The sequence below is a fragment of the Giraffa tippelskirchi genome, chromosome X, assembly GCF_054371585.1.
Source record: "Giraffa tippelskirchi isolate mGirTip1 chromosome X, T2T-mGirTip1v1.2.pri, whole genome shotgun sequence".
In the NCBI taxonomy this organism is placed as follows: Eukaryota; Metazoa; Chordata; class Mammalia; order Artiodactyla; family Giraffidae; genus Giraffa; species Giraffa tippelskirchi.
Genome location: NC_137289.1, coordinates 2,226,821 through 2,244,964, shown reverse-complemented (window position 1 = coordinate 2,244,964; position 18,144 = coordinate 2,226,821). Strand labels below are relative to the sequence as shown.

Here is an 18,144-nt window from a genome sequence, read left to right as displayed (position 1 = left end):
GCAGCCCGCCCGCCAGTCTATACAGAAAAAAGGGACCAAGGGACTCTAAAGAGTCTTCCCAGCTCCACAACTTGAAGGCATCAATTCTTCGGTGCTCAGCCTTATTTAGGGTCCAACCTTCACTAATGGCTAACCTCAGATATGCAGATGACACCACCCTTATGGCAGAAAGTGAAGAAGAACTAAAGAGCCTCTTGATGAAAGTGAAAGAGGAGAGAGAAAGTTGGCTTAAAGCTCAACATTAGAAAACTAAGATCATGGCATCCGGTCCCATCACTTCATGGCAAATAGATGGGGAAACAGTGGAAACAGTGGCTGACTTTATTTTGGGGGGCTCCAAAATCACTGCAGATGGTGACTGCAGCCATGAAATTAAAAGACACTTACTCCTTGGAAGGAAAGTTATGACCAACCTAGACAGCATATTAAAAAACAAAGACATTCGATTACTTTGTCCACAAAGGTCCATCTAGTCAAGGCTGTGGTTTTTCCAGTAGTCATGTATGGATGTGAGAGTTGGACTGTGAAGAAAGCTGAGCACCCGAAGAATTGATGCTTTTGAACTACGGTGCTGGAGAAGACTCTTGAGAGTCCCTTGGACTGCAAGGAGATCCAACCAGTCCATCCTAAAGGAAATCAGTCCTGGGTGTTCATTGGAAGGACTAATGTTGAAGCTGAAACTCCAATATTCAGCCACCTGATGCGAAGAAATGACTCATTTGAAAAGACCCTGATGCTGGGAAAGATTGAAGGCAGGAGGAGAAGGGGACGACAGACGATGAGATGATTGGATGGCATCACCGACTCAATGGACATGAGTTTGAGTAAACTCCGGGAGTTGGTGAGGGACAGGGAGGCCTGGCGTGCTGCAGTCCGTGGGGTCACAAAGAGTCGGACTCGACTGAGCGAGTGAACTGAATGCTTAGAATAGCAAGAGTGCTTTCTTTTTCCCGCAGTTTAACTCTCCCTTATACAGGTAAGGAGAGAAGAGGAAGCCCAGGAGAGCGTCCAGAGAAACACCAGCACTTACTAGGGGCAGGGAGGAGGATCTAGAAGAGAAATCGGAGAGGAGCGTCAAGGAGGAGGGGAAAAATCCTGGGAAGTTTCAAGGACACCATGATTAACAACGTCAGTCTCGACTGCTGCCAGGAAGCAGGTAACATGAGGACAGAAAACTTTCTTGTACTTCGCAACACCAGTTTTGTAAGAGCAATGTCATTGTGAGGAAGTGGAGACACAGCATCAATTGTTCCTTTCTTGAAGTTTGCCTTCAAGAGCGAAAGAGACAGCTAGAGCCAGAAGATGTGAGACACCACCTCAAATGAATTGGGAGACTTTCATCTTTCTCTGTGCCTCTTTCTTTTTCTTTATATTTTGTGTGTGCTTACAAAAGCACATACAAAATACAATGTTTCAGGTGCACAGCTACGTGATTCTTATACACATATGTTATTTTTATAATAGACACATCTATTATTGTTAGGTTATTTTCCATTATAGATATTTCAGATAATTTTCCATTATAGGTACTCCATTAGAGATACTGACAAAATATTGATTATAGTTACCTATGGTATACAGTAAACCTTTGTTGCCTGTTGCACATCTATTTTTTTAATTAGAAATCTAGACATCAAAAAAGAAGAAATCTAGCAATCTATTCATACTAAGTCAAAAAAGTGTAATCAAAATGTCATGTTTTTTAGCTATATGCCTCTTTTTTTTTTTGTCTATACCACGCAGCAGGTGGCGTATTAGTTCCCCAACAAGGGATCAAACCCGAGTCCCCTGCATTGGAAGCTTGGAGTCTTAACCGCTGGACCACTGAGGAAGTCCCTGTCTGTGCCATTTTTGATTTCTCATATTGGTGACCATTGGAATCTAGTGGGTAAGTAAATGGGTGCTGTTTGTTTTTGTTTTTCCATTGATACATGTACTGGGTTGAAGAGTATTCCCCTAAAATCCATGTCCATCCAGAACTTGTAAATGTGACTTCATTTGGAAATTAGATCTTTGCAGATGTGATCCAAATAAGGTCATGCTGGAGTAGGGCAGGCCCTAGATCCAATGACTATTATCCTCCTAAGAAGAGAGACGTTTAGACACAGACACACAGGGAAGGCCAATCGATGGTAGAGACAGAGTTTTGCAACCACAAACTGAGGAGCTCCTGGAACCACCAGAAACTGAAAGAGAGAAGGAGAGATTCTTCCCTAGGGCTTTCAGAGGGAACACAGCCCTGTTGACACCTTGACTTTGGACTTCTAGCCTCCAGACCTGGGAGAGAATAAGTTTCTGTTGGTTGAAGCCTGCCCGTTTATGGTAATCTCTTATAGCAGCCCTGTGAGACTAAAACACTATATGTTTGCAATTTTTCATAATAAAAAATATGGGGAGATGAAAGTTTGATCATGCCCGTTGCCAGCAAGGATGTTGAGAAATAGTCTTGCCTACACGGTGGTGAAAATATCAACTGGTCGAACTGTTTTTAGAGGATAATTTGGCAGCATCTAACAAACTGAAACCTGTATGACCTTTAAGCGGTTTTCCTCTTAGGGATCCATTCAATAGAAATGGGCTTCCCTGGTGGCTCAGATGGTGAAGAGTCGGCCTGCAGTGCAGACCTGGGTTCGATCCTTGGGTCAGGAAGATCCCCTGGAGAAGGAAATGGCAACCCACTCCAGTGTTCTTGCCTGGAAAATCCCATGGACAGAGGAGCTTTGCAGGCTACGATCCATGGGATCACAAAGAGTTGGACACAACTGAGCTACTTCACTTTCACTTTCAATAGAAATACTCATCCAAGCGCACACAAAGAGAGCTTTTGCAGCACCATTTGTGGTTACAAAGATGTGGGTACTTGGGACTGGACATCAGGACACTGTCCAGCCACTGCTGCTGCCATCCCTGCCCCTCAAATACCATCTCCTTGGCAGAATGCAATCTATGTGACTCCCCCCCCCCAGCCCCACAGAGCTGACAGACCACTGATCACCTCTACTCATCAACCACATAGGAGATTGTAATCATGGTTGTCACAAATGTGGCTTCAACTACGACAGTGGCAGTTGAGCTGAAGAAAGGAGGTGGGTTTGCCATCATTGAGGAAGACAGAGACTGGAGGTGGCTCTTGGATCTGAGTTGGGGACTGGGAGACGAGGTCAGTTGGGGACAGTTAAGTTTGGGTTGTTTGTGGGGCCCCTCAGTGGCAATGTCCGAGTCAGCTGCAGGGAGAGCTTTGTGCTGGAGCTCGCTTTGTCCCCAGAAGCCTGGGAGAGGTTGGAAGGCTTAGGGCCATGATCTGAGTTGTGTTTGAAAGGGCTAATCTGGCTGTGAGAGCAGAACGGATGAGGTGGGGAGAGTGGCAGCAGAGACCAGCAAGAGGCTGCTGCCCTTGTCTGGGAGGAATGTGATGGGGCTGGACCAGGTGATGGAGAGGCAGAGGAAAAAGCCAGAGAGACTGCAGAGGTCGCTGCCTCAACATTGATGTGGGGCTGATGTTCGAGCAGGTGGCATGGTGGCAGGGGCCCTAGGAGCATCTGAAGTGAGAGATCAGAGCCAGGGTAGCCAGCGGATGGGGAAGGGAGAGACCAGAGTCCATGTGCTTGAGTCCTTCCCCGTCCTTGCTCTTCCTCTCTGCCCGGGGGCTCAGTTGCATCCCCCAGATCTGTCAATCCTGCTCAGCCTGGTGCCTCAAGGGAAAAAAAAACACAGGGACCCCCCCCCAAAAAAAAAAAAAACAGAGCATCACAGCATCAATGAAGTCCAAGTTTCAAGGGAAAGATTTTCTCAAAGGTGTGACCTTGCTGGCCAGCAGTCTCCTGCTCCCCGCCATTACAGAGGCCCACAGATGCTTTTCTTCTTTGCTCAGTTCCCACAGGTCCCTGGAGTGGTAATCCTCTGGAAGCAGTGGCTACGGGCCGGGCACTGAGTCAAACTCAGACTCTTCCCCTCAAGTTCCCAATCCAATCTGCAGGAGACGCGACATTGGGGGTCCCAGCCCAGGGTGATAGATGTTCAAAAGGGAGACACACAGGGTTGGGAGGGAGGCGCACAGAGGGGCGCCCACCTGAGTCTGCTTCAACCACAAGGTGACATCTAAGCTGAGTCCTTCAATAAATATTGACAGCACCCATGAGCACCTTCTGTCTGTGGCTTTGTTTGGGGGGTAGAAAGTGTTTATTCATGAAAACCCACCTGGGCCCTCACCATCCCTGTGTCTTCTTTTAATACAATATGGACACATCCCCAAATCAGTGTAATATCTGTGTGCTGTGTGGATTACCTATGTTGCGTAGACACGCGTCACCTTTACGTTACACACATCACATTATTGCATGTGAAATAGACAATAAAAGGAGCCCCCATCACCCGACTCTTTGTGACCCCATGGACTGTAGCCTGTGAGGCCCCTCTGTCCATGGCATATTTCCTGTGAAAATACTGTACTGGGTTGCCATTTCCTCTTCTAGGGGATCTTCCCAACCCAGGGATCAAACCTGCATCTCCTGCGTCTCTTGCATTGCAGGCAGATTCTTTACCACTGAGCCACCAGGGAATCCTTCATGTTTTTAATATCCTGTTCAAGAAGCCTTTCCCTGCCCCAAGATTACGGCAACATTTGCCTACATTATCTTCTAGAAGTGGTCTTTGTTTTCCATGCGTTCATGTACGTTGTGGGGCTTCCCAGGTGGTGTGAGTGGAAAAGAACCCACCTCCCAATGCGGGAGATGTAAGAGATGCAGGTTTGATCCTTGGGTTGGGAAGATTCCCTGGAGAAGAGCATGGCAACCCACTCCAGTATTCTCACCTGGAGAATTCCATGGACACAGGAGCCTGGCAGGCTACAGTCCATGGGGTCACAAAGAATTGGACACGACGGAGTGACTAACCTTTTCACTTTCTTCATGTATGTTGTGAGGCAAGGATCAAGTGTCTTTTAGAGAGCTGCAATTGTCCCAGTACTGTTTGAGATGAATGCCCTTTACCCACTGTCTTGAAATACCGATTTTGCTCTATATTAAGTGTCCTTACAGCTGTGGATCAGTTTTTGGCTCCCTGTTCCATTCCACTAGTCAATTTGTCTCTCTAATACCACCCTGTCTTTTAATTATTATAACTTCACAATAAACTCTGATACCCAAAAGGGCAAATCCTCCCACTTTGTCCTTTTTCAAGAAGCTGTTTGTAATGCTCTTATGAATATGGGTGTGCAGCTGTCTGTCTGAACCCTGATTAGCTTGTGATTGGAATCCCATTTAATCTGTAGATCAATTCTGGAGAACTAACATATTTACTATATCAAGTATTCCTATTCGTGAGCATGGGATCACTCTCCATTTACTTGGGTCTTCTTTAATACCTTTCCATAAAATGTTATGATTTTCCTTATATAGATCTTTCACATCTTTTGTGAGATTCCTAGTTACCTTGTAACTTTTGTAAATGGTGTCTTAAATTATACTTTCTAATTTTTTGTTGCTGGTGTATGTATGTAAATACAACTGATTTTTATACATGTTGAACTTATAACGGGGAAACTTTCTAAAACCTTGTGTCCAAAAATTTGGGTATAAATTCTTTCAGGTATTCTTTCGGTTCCAGAAGCTAGAAATGGTACCACAACAGTTAGACAAATGAAATCAAAAGTAGAATACTTGTAAAGAAGGAAACAACACTGTCATTATTCTCTGCTGTTAGGACTCTCCACATAGAAAAACCAAAAGCTGACTTTCACCTCATTTTGTTCCAAGTTTTCTGAGACTGAACATGAGACTTCTTTGGTGGTATGGTGGATAGGAATCCACCTGCCAATGCAGGTGACACAGGTTCGATGCCTGGTCCGGGAAGATCCCACATGCAGCGGAGTAACTAGGCCCATGTGACATAACTACTGAGCCACAACTCCTGAGCTCATGTACTGCAACTACTGAAGGCCATGTGCTGAGAGCCTGTGCTCCACAAGAGAAAACACCACAATGAGAAACTTGTGCACCTCACAAGGCTAGAGAGTTACTCTCACAAGGCTAGAGAGTAACCACCTGCTCTGGCAGCAATGAAGACCCAGTGCAACCAAAATTTAAATTAATAAATAATTTAAAACACAACCACGTGAAAAAATGGAACATTTATTTAGGATATCAAATCAGAACTCTTCATGAAATAGTTGACATCTGTCAAAATGAATATAAAATATATACATGAAAAAGGGATGTTACATTTGGAGGTATGCAGATGCAAACTGGCTGACAGTCTGTTTTTTCCTACAAGTGAAAGTTGCTCAGTCGTGTCTTACTCTTTGCAACCCCATGGACTATACAATCCATGGGATTCTCCAGGCCAGAATACTGGAGTGGGTAGCCTTTCCCTTCTCCAGGCGATCTTCCCAACCCAGGGATTGAACCCAGGTCTCTCGTGTTGAAGGCGGATTCTTTACCAGCTGAGCCACAAGGGTTTATGTTTTTTTTTTAATGTTTACAAGGGTTATGTTTTTTCCCGTTGTTGCTGTTCAGTTGCTAAGTCGTGTCCAACTCTTTGCGACCCCATAGACCACAGCATGCCAGGCTTCCCTGTCCTTCACTATCTCCCGGAGATTGTTAAAACTCGTGTCCATTCCGTTGGTGGTACTAACCATCTCATCTGTTGCCCCCTACTCCTCCTGCCCTCAATTTTTCCCAGCATCAAGGTCTTTTCCAGTGAGTCGGCTCTTCACATAAGGTGGCCAACGTATTGGAGTTTCAGCATCAGTCCTTTCAATGAGTATTCAGGGTTGATTTCCTTTAGGATTGACTGGCTTGATCTCCTCGAAGACCAAGGGACTCTGAAGAGTCTTCCCAGCTCCACAACTTGAAGGCATCAATTCTTCTGTGCTCAGCCTTATTTAGGGTCCAACCTTCACTAATGGCTACTCTCAGATATGCAGATGACACCACCCTTATGGCAGAAAGTGAAGAAGAACTAAAGAGCCTCTTGATGAAAGTGAAAGAGGAGAGTAAGAAAGTTGGCTTAAAGCTCAACATTCAGAAAACTAAGATCATGGCATCTGGTCCCATCACTTCATGGCAAATACATGGGGAAACAGTGGCTGACTTTATTTTGGGGGGCTCCAAAATCACTGCAGATGGTGACTGCAGCCATGAAATTAAAAGACACTTACTCCTTGGAAAGAAAGTTATGACCAACCTAGACAGCATATTAAAAAGCAAAGACATTACTTTGTCCACAAAGGTCCATCTAGTCAAGGCTACGGTTTTTCCAGTAGTCATGTATGGATGTGAGAGTTGGACTGTGAAGAAAGTTGAGCACCGAAGAATTGATGCTTTTGAACTACGGTGCTGGAGAAGACTCTTGAGAGTCCCTTGGACTGCAAGGAGATCCAACCAGTCCATCCTAAAGGAAATCAGTCCTGGGTGTTCATTGGAAGGACTGATGTTGAAGCTGAAACTCCAATACTTTGGCCACCTGATGTGAAGAGCTGACTCATTTGAAAAGACCCTGATGCTGGGAAAGATTGAGGGCAGGATGAGAAGGGGACGACAGAGGATGAGATGGTTAGATGGCATCACCGACTCAATGGACATGAGTTTGGGTAAACTCCAGGAGTTGGTGATGGACAGGGAGGCCTGGCGTGCTGCAGTTCATGGGGTCGCAAAGAATCGGACATGACTGAGCGACTGAACTGAACTTCACTAATGGCAGAAAGTGAAGAGGAACTAAAGAGCCTCTTCATGAGGGTGAAAGAGAATGAAAAAACTGGCTTGAAACTCAACATTCAAAAAACTAAGATTATGGCATCCAGTCCCTTCACTTCATGGTAAATAGAAGGGGAAAAAGTGGAAGCAGTGACAGACTTTATTTATGGGGGCTGCAAAATCACTGCAGATGGTGACTGCAGCCATGAAATTAAAAGATCCTTGCTCCTTGGAAGGAAAGCTATGACCAACCTAGACAGCATATTAAAAAGCAGAGACATGACTTTGCCAACAAAGTCTGTATAGTCAAAGCTGTGGTTTTTCCAGTAGTCGTGTATAGATGTGTGAGTTGGACCACAAAGAAGGCTGAGCACCGAAGAACTGATGCTTTTGAACTGTGGAGTTGGAGAAGACTCTTGAGAGTCCCTTGGACTACAAGATCAAAACAGTCAATCCTAAAGGAAACCAACCCTGAATACTCATTGGAAGGACTGATGCTAAAGCTGAAGCTCCAATACTTTGGCCACCTGATGCAAAGAGGTGACTCTTTGGAAAAGACCCTGATGCTGGGAAAGATTGAGGACCAGAGAAGAGGTTGGCAGAGGATGAGATGGTTGGATAGCATTACTGACTCAATGGACATGAATTTGAGCAAATTCTGGGAGACAGTGAAGGACAGGGAAGCCTGGTATGCTGCGGTCCATGGGGTCACAGTCGGACACAAGTTTGCAACTAAATAACCACCTATGGACAAACTGGAGGCCTAAACGGAGCTGGCTTTTCTCTCGAAGGATTTCGCTTCTGCCAGGAGTGCCACCACCCTGGATCCTCCTACCTTTTCTCCCACCCAGAGCCCCAAACTCAGTCAAGTTGTCCCCCATCCCACCTCCCATCACAGCACATGTAGTTCACGGCGGCTCACTGGCAGCTTCAGAGACCGCCTCTGCCTTGGGAACCAGCCTGAGGACTGAATTGCTACTTGCTTCTCCCTACCTTGCAAACTTTAGGTTCTGAATCAAGTCCATTAACCTCACGCTGCACCGTTTGCAGAATGAGATGAAGCCCTACTGTTGTCAGGCTGCGTGGGGATTGCAGACAAAGATGGAAGTCTTCAGTGGCTGATGCCCACTGAGAGCCCATCTGGTCAAGTGCTGTTAATGTGCCCAGAGCTCTCAGGGGCCAGCCTTCCAGTCCAGAGGGTCACCTCCCAGCCCCACCCCTGCAGAGAGGCCAGAGGTAAAAGAACACAACACAAATTCCTTATTAATAGTTTATAAAACACGGAAACCAGGGGATTCAAGTGATGCCAGGGAGGCGGAAAGAATCATGGGCCCCAATGAGGGGCCGGGCCTCAGGCCCTGTTGGACCGGGCTCCCCTTCTAGAAAAGGGCAGCTCTTCCACCTGCAGCCCAGGGCTGGGCCCTGCCCAAGGCTCCCATGCCTGCAGGGAGCACAGGCAGAAGGAAGACATGGCTGATAGCTATCCCTGAGGAAGCGGTGAGATCAGGGCACCTCCTTCCAGTCCCCAGCTGGATCAGGCCCTCCTTCCAGTCCCCAGCTCTGGGAGCAAACGGCTTGCAGGTGAGAGAGCAGGGGGCCCCCCGACTAAAGGTCTTTCCTCCCTGCGTGGCCGAATGCGAGGAGCAGCTGAGAGCCTTCTTTCAGTGGCAGAACCAGAGGTGCTGGGATGCTCGCCCACTCGGAGGGGGAACCCTGGAAGGGTTATGCACCAATCTGTCAAAAGGACCGTATCTGAGCTCCAAGCGTCAGTCCACCCCCCAGCCCAGCACCCAAAGGCAACACTGAGAGAGCTGGGAGGGGTCCCAGAGTTGTGTCTGGCCCAGGCCTCGCCTCCCCCCCAGTCCAAAAGGCAGCTGGACCCAGGTCTAGGCAGGGTGGCACCTATCTGGCTTGCAGGTGGTTGTGGAGCTGCTCCGCCTGGCTCTTCAGGCGCTGGAATTCCTCTTGGATGAAGTCTGTCAGGGCTTTGCGCATCTCCACCTGAGGGGGAAGGACTGGGGCTGCCACGCAGTCCTCAGGGAGCTTCGCCTGGGGTGCCCGGGGAAGCCAAGGGCACCGGGACGGGTGAGGATAGCCCCACGGAGAAACTCACTGCTGATTTGTTCTCTGCCCGCAGCCGTTCGAGCACAGGCCGGGCACTGAAGGGCTTGCCGATCAGCACAGTGATTTTCTATGGGGAGATCAGCCGCCAGTGGGTTGACAGGAGCAGGGGAGGGGGTGGTGCCCACAGCCCCAGTGCTAAGATGCTGAGTACCACCTTGGGTCCACCCTCCCGCTTTAAAATGGGGCGGTCAGGCTCACTGACATCCAAGGGCCCTGTCAGTCCTGGGGTCCATGCCCAAGTCGTCTCTATCCTGCCCCTCCCCTGGTGCCAGGAAACCACCCTTCCCCCACCATCTCTGCTTCACTCTGTTCCCTCTACTGCAAGCCCAGCCCCTCCTAAATCTGGGCCCGATGGTGCTGCATGGGAGTCACGGGGCAGAGGGCAGACAGACAGACAGACAGACGATTGGCGGCCCTACCTACCTGCCCGAAGCGGGGGAAGTAGGGTGGGCTGTTAGGAAGGACATCGTTCATTCCTGCAGCACAGCAGACAGAGAGCCAGGATGCAGGCGTGGGGGGTGGAGAGGGGCAGTCTGGGCATCCCACCTCGACCACCCGGAGGAGACCCACCCCACAAGACCACCGTGCGAAGCCCCTCTCTGTGGGCTGCAGTGGTGGCCCAAGAGGGAGGCTCACCAACATGCCACAGGGGCAGGATGATCGGATTGAGATGACATTCAGCGATTAGGCGACCTATTCCTGCCCGGGGGGAGAGGCAGAAATGTTGGCATGAGCGGCATTTTGGTGCCAGCCTGTGGACAGGGGCGCTCCTGCCCTCCCCACCCCGTTCAAAGTGGCTGCCCTGGGCCCCTGTCCCCCTTCTGTGGCGATGATCACAGTCATCCGCCCCACATGCCCAGGTCCCACCCAGCCAGAGAGAACCAGTGACTCTTACCCCACTTGAAGCGGAGGAACTCGGAGCTCATGTTCACTTTCCCTGTTGAGAGAGAGGATGGAGGTGCGGCTCAGGGGCCACTGGGAGCGGGTAGGGGGCAGTCCCATCCAGATTCTAGAGCAGGTTGCGACTCCGCCAGCGTCACTGACCTTCTGGGAAGATGTGCACCCAGTCCCCGTGGTTGAGCTTCTCCAAAATGAAATCCATTCCCTTCTGGTAGACGCCATCTCCTGCCAATGAGAAAGTCTCCTCCGTCAGTCTCAGTTGTCCCAGGAACCCCTCCTCTGCCTCACTCCCAGGGCCTAGTCCATGCGAACACCTCAGATAGTAAAGCGTCTGCCCGCAACGCGGGAGACCTGGGTTCGATCCCCGGGTCAGGAAGATCCTGGAGTCGGGAAGATCCCCTGGAGAAGGAACTGGCAACCCACTCCAGTACTCTTGCCCGGAAAACTCCATGGATAGAGGAGCCTGATAGGCTCCAGTCCATGGGGTTGCAAAGAGTTGGACACAACTGAGCAACTAACAGGCCTGAGCGACTCTAGGGCCCGCTCAGCCCCGGGTGCACTGTGACCCTTGCTGTACTTTGTTCAATAAGATCCGCTAAACCTCTAAGTGCCTGTCATGTGCGGGAACCATCACTGTTAGAAACTATCTCTGACTGAAATTCTGAACTTGGCCATTCCTCCGCCCATCTATGGGGCTTCCCTCATGGCTCAGATGGTAAAGTGTCTGCCTGCAATGCGGGAGACCTGGGTTCGATCCCTGGGTCAGGAAGATCCCCTGGAGAAGGAAATGGCAACCCACTCCTGTACTCTTGCCTAGAAAATTCCATGGACAGAGGAGCCTGGTGGGCTACAGTCCATGGAATCGCAAATAGTCGGCCATGACTGAGCAACTTCCCTCACTTCATTACGAACCATCTATGACCCTGCCTTCTGCCCGTCAGTCCCAGCATAGCTGTGCCCCCTAAGCAACTCGGGCTGTGGTCGGACACCTGCAGTGGGTGCCCTCTCGGACCCCCAAATCAATTACTGTCCTCCCTGCCCCCGCTTCCACAGTTGGGCTCTTAGAGCCTTGGGATGAGCTAGTCCGGGGGCAGGCCTCCCAGCGGCTGCTGCTGGCCCAGAGGGAGCTGTGGGAGCAAAGCAAGGCTATTTGTGATCTCTAGCCTCACTGGGGCCCCAGGTTCTGCACAGCAAGCCTTTCCCCAGGGTCTCTTCCAGGCCAGTTCCCACAGGCACCCCTCAGGGGCCTCTGAGCCCCACCTGAGTCCTCAGCCTCTGCTGTCCCTCTCTCTTGCTGGCCCCTTCCTCAAAGGGCGCCCCTTGAAAACTCGAGTCACCCTTTGTAAAGAATCCGCCTGCAATGCGGAAGACCTGGCTTTGATCCCTGGGCTGGGAAGATCCCCTGGAGAAGCGAACGGCTTACCCACTCCAGTATTCTGGCCTGGAGAATTCCACGGACTGTATAGTCCATGGGGTGGCAAAGAGTCGGACGCGACTGAGTGACTTTGACTCACAGTGTCACTGAGAGTTGGGGAAAAGTCAAATCTGCTACATGGAAAATGCTGTGGCCGAGCCATCCCCGATGCTGGCAACACTGCCTCGGAGATGCCCTGAGACTGTGAGACTGGCCCCAAGTGGCCCAGTGGTCAGCAATAACCCAGACGCGACTGCTGGCTCTTAACTTGGGAGTCACATGGGAACAATCTGTGCCCACACGCAGTAAAAACCTTGTCAGGCTTGTCCGGAGAGTGGACAGAGACCGAGAAGGAGGGAGGCTGAAAAAGTGGGGTAAATATCCTTATCTCATCAAGTGAGGAGTAGAGAGCCACACCACAAAGGGGGAGAGTGGGGCTTCCCTGGTGGCCCAGTGGCTGAGACTCCACACCACTGCAGGGGGTACGGGTGAATTCCTGGTCAGGGAAGTAAGATCTTGCTTGCCCTGTGGCATGACCAAGAAAAATAAAACAAAGAGGGAGACATGGACAGATGGGATGGTAGGACTACCCGGGCCAATGCCCTAAGAAATGGACTTCCAACCTATTCTCTGCAAGGCCAAGTCTTTGGAAGGTGCTAGATAGGGATCCAAGGGTGTCAACCTGATCCACATGGAAATGGCCCAGCAGCTCCCTCAGGGGCTGGAGTTGGGGAGCAGTCACCCACTGCAGTTTTTCTGGGCATCGTGAGTGAGAGCCATGGGTTCCCTACGTGGGATCACACGACCCGCTAGGGCTGGGCTTCAGAGGCACAGGCTCCTGCTTGACAAAAAACCCACTGGTGTGAACCAGCCTTCGAGCTCCCGATCGAAATTTTAAAATTCTATGCTTGGGGAGCAACCCTTCAGGATGTTTAGCTTTTACAAATGTTATTTCTACTCACTTGCATGACTTATGCAAGATCACTTTGACATTTCACATCCTAGCACGAGGTGGGGAGGAAATTTTATGGAACACAGAAGCAAAGTATACTGGGTACTTCCTTTGTTTCAATTGTTAGACCTTTACTGCACGACCAATGCATTTGACAGCTTGTCCCTTTCCACATTCTCTCACCAGAAGGTGCTTAGGATTAAGACTCCACTTGCTGCTTTTATTGTACCCTAAAATGTATATAAAGGTCAAAAAGAAGAACGAGGCTAGAAGTAGACACGGAAGGCCTCTAAGGTCACAGAAAGGAGGGACTGAGACTCAAGACAGTACCTGAGCAGCATCAGCATTGCTCAGAGCAGTGCATGATGGATACCATGGTCAACTGCCATGACACTGGAGCCTCTGCATGTGTTTTGGTGAGATGAAGTTGCCTCCAAATGCAGCAAAAAAAGAGTGTTCCAGGCAGGGGTCTCTTGGGAGTAAGTAGGTCTGCAGACCAGAGGGGTGGGCACTGCAACTTTTCATTGGATGGTGATGTTTAGTCGCCAAGTTGTGTCCGACTCTTGCGACCCCATGGACTGTAGCCCGCCAGGCTCCTCTGTCCATGGGATTCTCCGGGCAAGAATACTGGAGTGGGTTGCCATTTCCTTCTCCAGAGGCTCTTCCCAACCCAGGGATTGAACCTGGGTCTCCTGCATTGCAGGCAGATTCTTTACCAACTGAGCTAAACCATCATCACCGTTTCCACTACTAGCAATAAGGTTTCCCTTGACCTCGAACACCCCCTGGTTACTTCCTCCTGACACCCCAAGCTCTGGGAGGAGTGGCCCCCCTTGCTCCGGTGGCTGTCAGTCCAGGGAAGTGGCTTCTCTAGGGTCACGGGAAGCTTCCACAATAGCCAGGGGCCCTGTTTTGCTCCCCGCTGCACTGGTGGCTTGTGTCTCCACTGCGGTTAGGGGCTGTCCTGGTCCCTTCTCTCCCCCTCTATGCTCTCATTCCTGTGTGGCTGATTTTGTTTGCACCAGAGTTCCCAGGATCTTTTAGAGTTCCAGAATGGCACATCGCACTGTCTCCGTATTGCTCCCTCCTCAGGTGACAGGGTCTCTCAACGCCCTGCTGCTCATCTCTGGTCCCATCCTCCCAGCAGCTCCCTGGCACCAGCCATCACCTAGTGTCATCATCGAGTTTTCTTCTCCTCGACCCCCCCTCCACTGCCCACGACCAATCTATCAAGTCCCAGCAACTCCACCTCCAAAGCACAGCCCAAATCACATGGTCCCTGGCTCTCTGTGGTGACCCCCAGAGGCCCTGTAGCCAGAGGTACCGTGACAGCCCCTAACCAGGCTCCTGGCCTCCACTCAACCCCGATTCTACCAGGTACACTGCAGCCCGGGGGCTCTCTCTCTCTTAACCACACACAAAAGCACATCAAATTCTTAGCACAACTCTTCTAGAAGCTTCACAGGCAGCCCACAACCTACATTTTCTACCTTGGTCACGTACCCTTCCAGGGTTTGCTACGTGCTTCCTGGGTCTAGGATGCCTTGCCTTTCATACTCTGTTGGGAAAAATCCCACTTCCCCAGAGGAACAAGCAAGCTGGATTTGAATCCAGGCTTGGCCACCTCTCGCCCTGTGACCTTGGCCCCGCAGCTTTCTCTCTCCAAGCCCCTTTTTCTGGAGAGGGGGGGTCCGAATGGCCCCAACCTTCTGAAGCTCTCAAGAGGTGTGGAGTAATCACTCCATGTCACATGGCTCGACGCAGAAGCTTGTTTGTTTTCCCAAACTCACAGCCTCTGGCACGTGCCACCACCATCGCTGACTGATGACACCATGCGGCCATCAGTGCATCTCTTAGCAATGGCCTCCCGAGAAGCAACTGTGGATAATGTCTCCTTGACCTCCAATGCCAGAGCCCCAGGGCACCCAGTCCTCGGGCACTTGCAGGGAAATCGGTGCTCTCCAAGAAACCATTGCTCCCTCCTCCCAGATGATGGAGGTGGGCCTCATGCGAGTGAGGCAGCCACCTCTGGCACCCAGGAGGCCTGTCCCACCGGAGTCCCTCAACTCCCAGTGCGGCTGAACCAGAGACACTGCCATCAGTCTCCCTGCCCCTGGAAGGGCCAGAGAAGCGTCCCTGGCACCCGGCAGCCCAACATCCCCTTACAGAGGAGCAGCTTACCTCGGCACACGGGCACACACTTGCCCAAGCTGAAGAAGTGTGAGTGCAGCTCCTTGGTGAAGCAGATGTCTGCAGCTGTGGGGGTCCTGGAGTGGGGATGGACGCAGTCACCCTGGCTTCCCCTGCACCTGCTTCCCTGTCCCACCCCCACCTCCACCAGCATGCTGCCTGATGGCATCGGCAATGCAGAATGGAGGCGCAGGAGGGCCAGTGGGGTCCCACCCCAGGCCCTGCCTGGACTGCTGGAGGCCACCTCCTGAGCAGGCCAGGAGGGCCAATCTGGGCAGACGGGTAAGGCCTGCTGGGCCCAGCGTGGGGGTCCATTCCTCCTCACCAACGCATCAACTTCAGGTTCCAGATGTGACGGAGTTTCAGGATCCCTGGAGGAAAGGAGAAGGCTGCATGCCCCAACTGACCTTGTACCTAGGGGGGCACCACTTTCTATCACCCTGTTTCAGGGAATGAGGGACAAGGATGTTTCCCTATGGCCCAAAGAGCTATCTTCCAGCCCTTCGGCTGGACCCCCAGCTTCTCCCTGGCTCCTCCGTCTCCCACGCCCTGTATCTTAGTAGTCACCACATCTGGTCTGCCTACCTCCCTGATAGATGCTAATGCTGCCCATACTTCTACCGGGGCATCCCTGCTGACTCATCGTTAAAGAATCCACTTGCAATGCAGGAGATGGGGGTTCGATCCCTGAGTGGGGAAGATGCCCTGAAAAGGGAATGGCATCCCACTCCAATATTCTTGCCTAGAGAATCCCATGGACAGAGGAGCCTGGTGCGCTGCAATCCACGGGGTCGCAGAGTCAGACAAGACTGAAGCGACTAAGCACGCACACACAGCACATCCTTCTAACTATTCCTCCACTGTCACTGCAACCACCCTGGTCCAGGTGACTGGATGGCACTAAAACCTTCCTCCTGGACCCTGGGATCTGGCTCTGGCACCCTACAAGGCCATCTTCTGCCCAGCAGCGAGTGTGAGCTCTGAAAGACTGAATTGACCACACGGCTCCCCATGAGCTCCCTGTCCTCGTCCAGCAGTGGGAGCTCTGGACACCCCTGTAGCCAGCCACCTGGGTTATTGGAGCCAAGCAACTCCCTGTGAAGTCAGCACAGCAGAACTTCTAGAATCCCCAGTGAGGCTAGTCGAAGGCTAAAAACCCAGCCTGGGGCAAAGCCGGAACCAGGACACAGGTCTTCCAGCCCCTAGCCCAGAGCTTCCTTGACAGGACACCCTGTGCTCCTCATATTCCCAAGGCTCTTCGGAAACGTCAACAGTTTAGAGAATGGAGGGTCCTGCAAGGCCTGATAGCTCCAAGTAAAGAAGCCGTCAAACCTTGCCTTGTGGTCATCTCCTCACTTCCTCCAAATTATGTAGGCCCTCTCCAAATTACACTGCCTAGGAGTATGCTGAAGGGGCCACAAATCAAACTTGCATCCTTGGGACAGGACACCCCAGAAAAAGGAGTGTCAGGGCCGGGCAAAGAGCCCTGTGAGGAGTTTGTTCTGCTTGTTTGGCCCTGACCCAGGTTCCCTCCTTGCCTCCCCAAGCCAAGCACACTGGCCTGTACCCCAGAGATGAGGGTCATCCATGCACGACTGGTGATTGGAAACCGTGATGAGGGGTGTGGCTGGGCCTCGGTTCTCGATGAGATCATACAGCACTTCCTTGTTGTGGACGGTGAGGTGGTTCATGCACTCTGAGGGGAGACGGGCAGGGTCGGGATCTTGGCTTCCTTTCCCCGGGGGCCCAGGGCTCCCCGCTGCCAAGCCAGCCCCTGCCAGCGCCCCAAAACCCGAACCCCGAGCCCCAACTCTGGCTGGGCGTGGAGACCCGCGGCCGACCCTGCCTCGGCTGTGGGCCCACTCACTGGTCCAGAAGCAGCTGTAGGTGCCCACCAGGCCCATGACGACGCTGCTGGCCAGGGTCCAGGTGAGCGGCGGCACCGTGGGGAACGGCCATTTCACGTGGAGGGGCATCTCCCCCGCGACCCAGCTTCCACCACCGCCCCCAGCGGCCCGGCGCTCCCCTTGCCCTGGGGCTGCACTAGGTTTATGTCCTCAACCGCCCGGGAGCCGGGTCACTAACAGGCCTGCGGATGGGCGCCCTGCGGCGCGACAGGGCACTCGACCAAGGTCACCTCGCAGGTCGGGCCTGAACCGGGCCCGGCCCTGGCCTCGGTCTTGCGCCACCCACTAGCCGTACCGGAACCAAGAAACAAGCAGCGCACTCAGGAGCCAGGGCTGATGGCGGCGGTAACCGCCAGCTCCGCGGACCCGCCGAAAAGCGAGACTGCGGTGGCGCCGGGCTCGACCGCCTACTGTCGCAAAACGGGCTCAGGCCGCTTGATGGCAGCGATGACGGGCTCACGGGCGGCTTGGCCCGGCCCCGCCACTCCCCGGCGCAGGAGGGGCTCGAGCCCCGCCCCTCCTTCCAACTCCACGTCCCATTTGTCTACTTTGTTCGTCCTTGGAAAAGTCTCCGTGACTAACGTTCTGCCCGGCACGTTTATCTGACGCCACTCAACATCGGGTTTGGCGAAGCCCTTTTAGTTTTTTCCCCTTTGTTTTCATTAATTTCATCTAACATGAAATTAACTACTTTATAGCATTTTTATTATATAGATTATTTTATGAATGTACCATATGTAATGTTATTACACTACGTAATTTTACATAATTACCTACATACACTGCAAAATTCAGACTTAAATTGAAGAAAGTAGGGAATACCACTAGACCAATTAGGTAGGACCTAAATCAAATCCTTTACAACTGTACAGTGGAAGTGACAATAGATTCAAGGGATTAGATCTGATAGACAGAGTGCCTGAAGAACTACGACGGAGGTTCGTGACATTGTACAGGACATTCCCT

The 18,144-nt window shown here is 51.5% G+C and overlaps 1 protein-coding gene and 1 long non-coding RNA gene across 11 annotated transcripts; one reads left to right on the top strand and one right to left on the bottom strand.

Moving 5' to 3' along the window:
- Positions 1–21: 21 nt before the first annotated feature.
- Positions 22–4,138, top strand: LOC145537211 (uncharacterized). The gene is made up of 4 exons (XR_014076262.1): positions 22–841; positions 977–1,156; positions 1,744–1,888; positions 3,872–4,138. It is a non-coding gene; the product is annotated as an uncharacterized LOC145537211 (long non-coding RNA).
- Positions 4,139–8,947: 4,809 nt separating this feature from the next.
- Positions 8,948–17,551, bottom strand: TAFAZZIN (tafazzin, phospholipid-lysophospholipid transacylase). 10 transcript variants are annotated; one of them, XM_081563541.1, is made up of 11 exons: positions 17,139–17,551; positions 16,839–16,967; positions 15,597–15,642; positions 15,263–15,348; positions 10,860–10,940; positions 10,711–10,752; positions 10,452–10,514; positions 10,239–10,291; positions 9,805–9,882; positions 9,594–9,692; positions 8,948–9,425 (listed from the first exon to the last, which is right to left on the bottom strand). In XM_081563541.1, the coding sequence occupies exons 1-10, from the start codon at positions 17,245–17,247 to the stop codon at positions 9,594–9,596; spliced, it is 786 nt and encodes a 261-aa protein (XP_081419667.1). In that variant the 5' UTR covers positions 17,248–17,551; the 3' UTR covers positions 8,948–9,425. The 10 variants fall into 10 exon arrangements, with proteins under 10 accessions (XP_081419667.1, XP_081419666.1, XP_081419670.1 ...); XM_081563540.1 differs by having other exon boundaries at positions 8,948–9,404; XM_081563544.1 differs by having other exon boundaries at positions 17,357–17,551.
- Between the last annotated feature and the right edge of the window lie 593 nt (positions 17,552–18,144).

Excerpts from the sequence above, each read along its gene's own strand:
- TAFAZZIN (XM_081563535.1), bottom strand. The coding sequence starts at position 17,247 with ATGCCCCTCCACGTGAAATGGCCGTTCCCCACGGTGCCGCCGCTCACC. Across the intron at positions 15,643-16,838 it reads GGATGACCCTCATCTCTGGG|GGATCCTGAAACTCCGTCAC; the intron begins GTACAGGCCAGT and ends CCTTTCCTCCAG. Across the intron at positions 10,515-10,710 it reads GTTCCTCCGCTTCAAGTGGG|GAATAGGTCGCCTAATCGCT; the intron begins GTAAGAGTCACT and ends CCCCCCGGGCAG.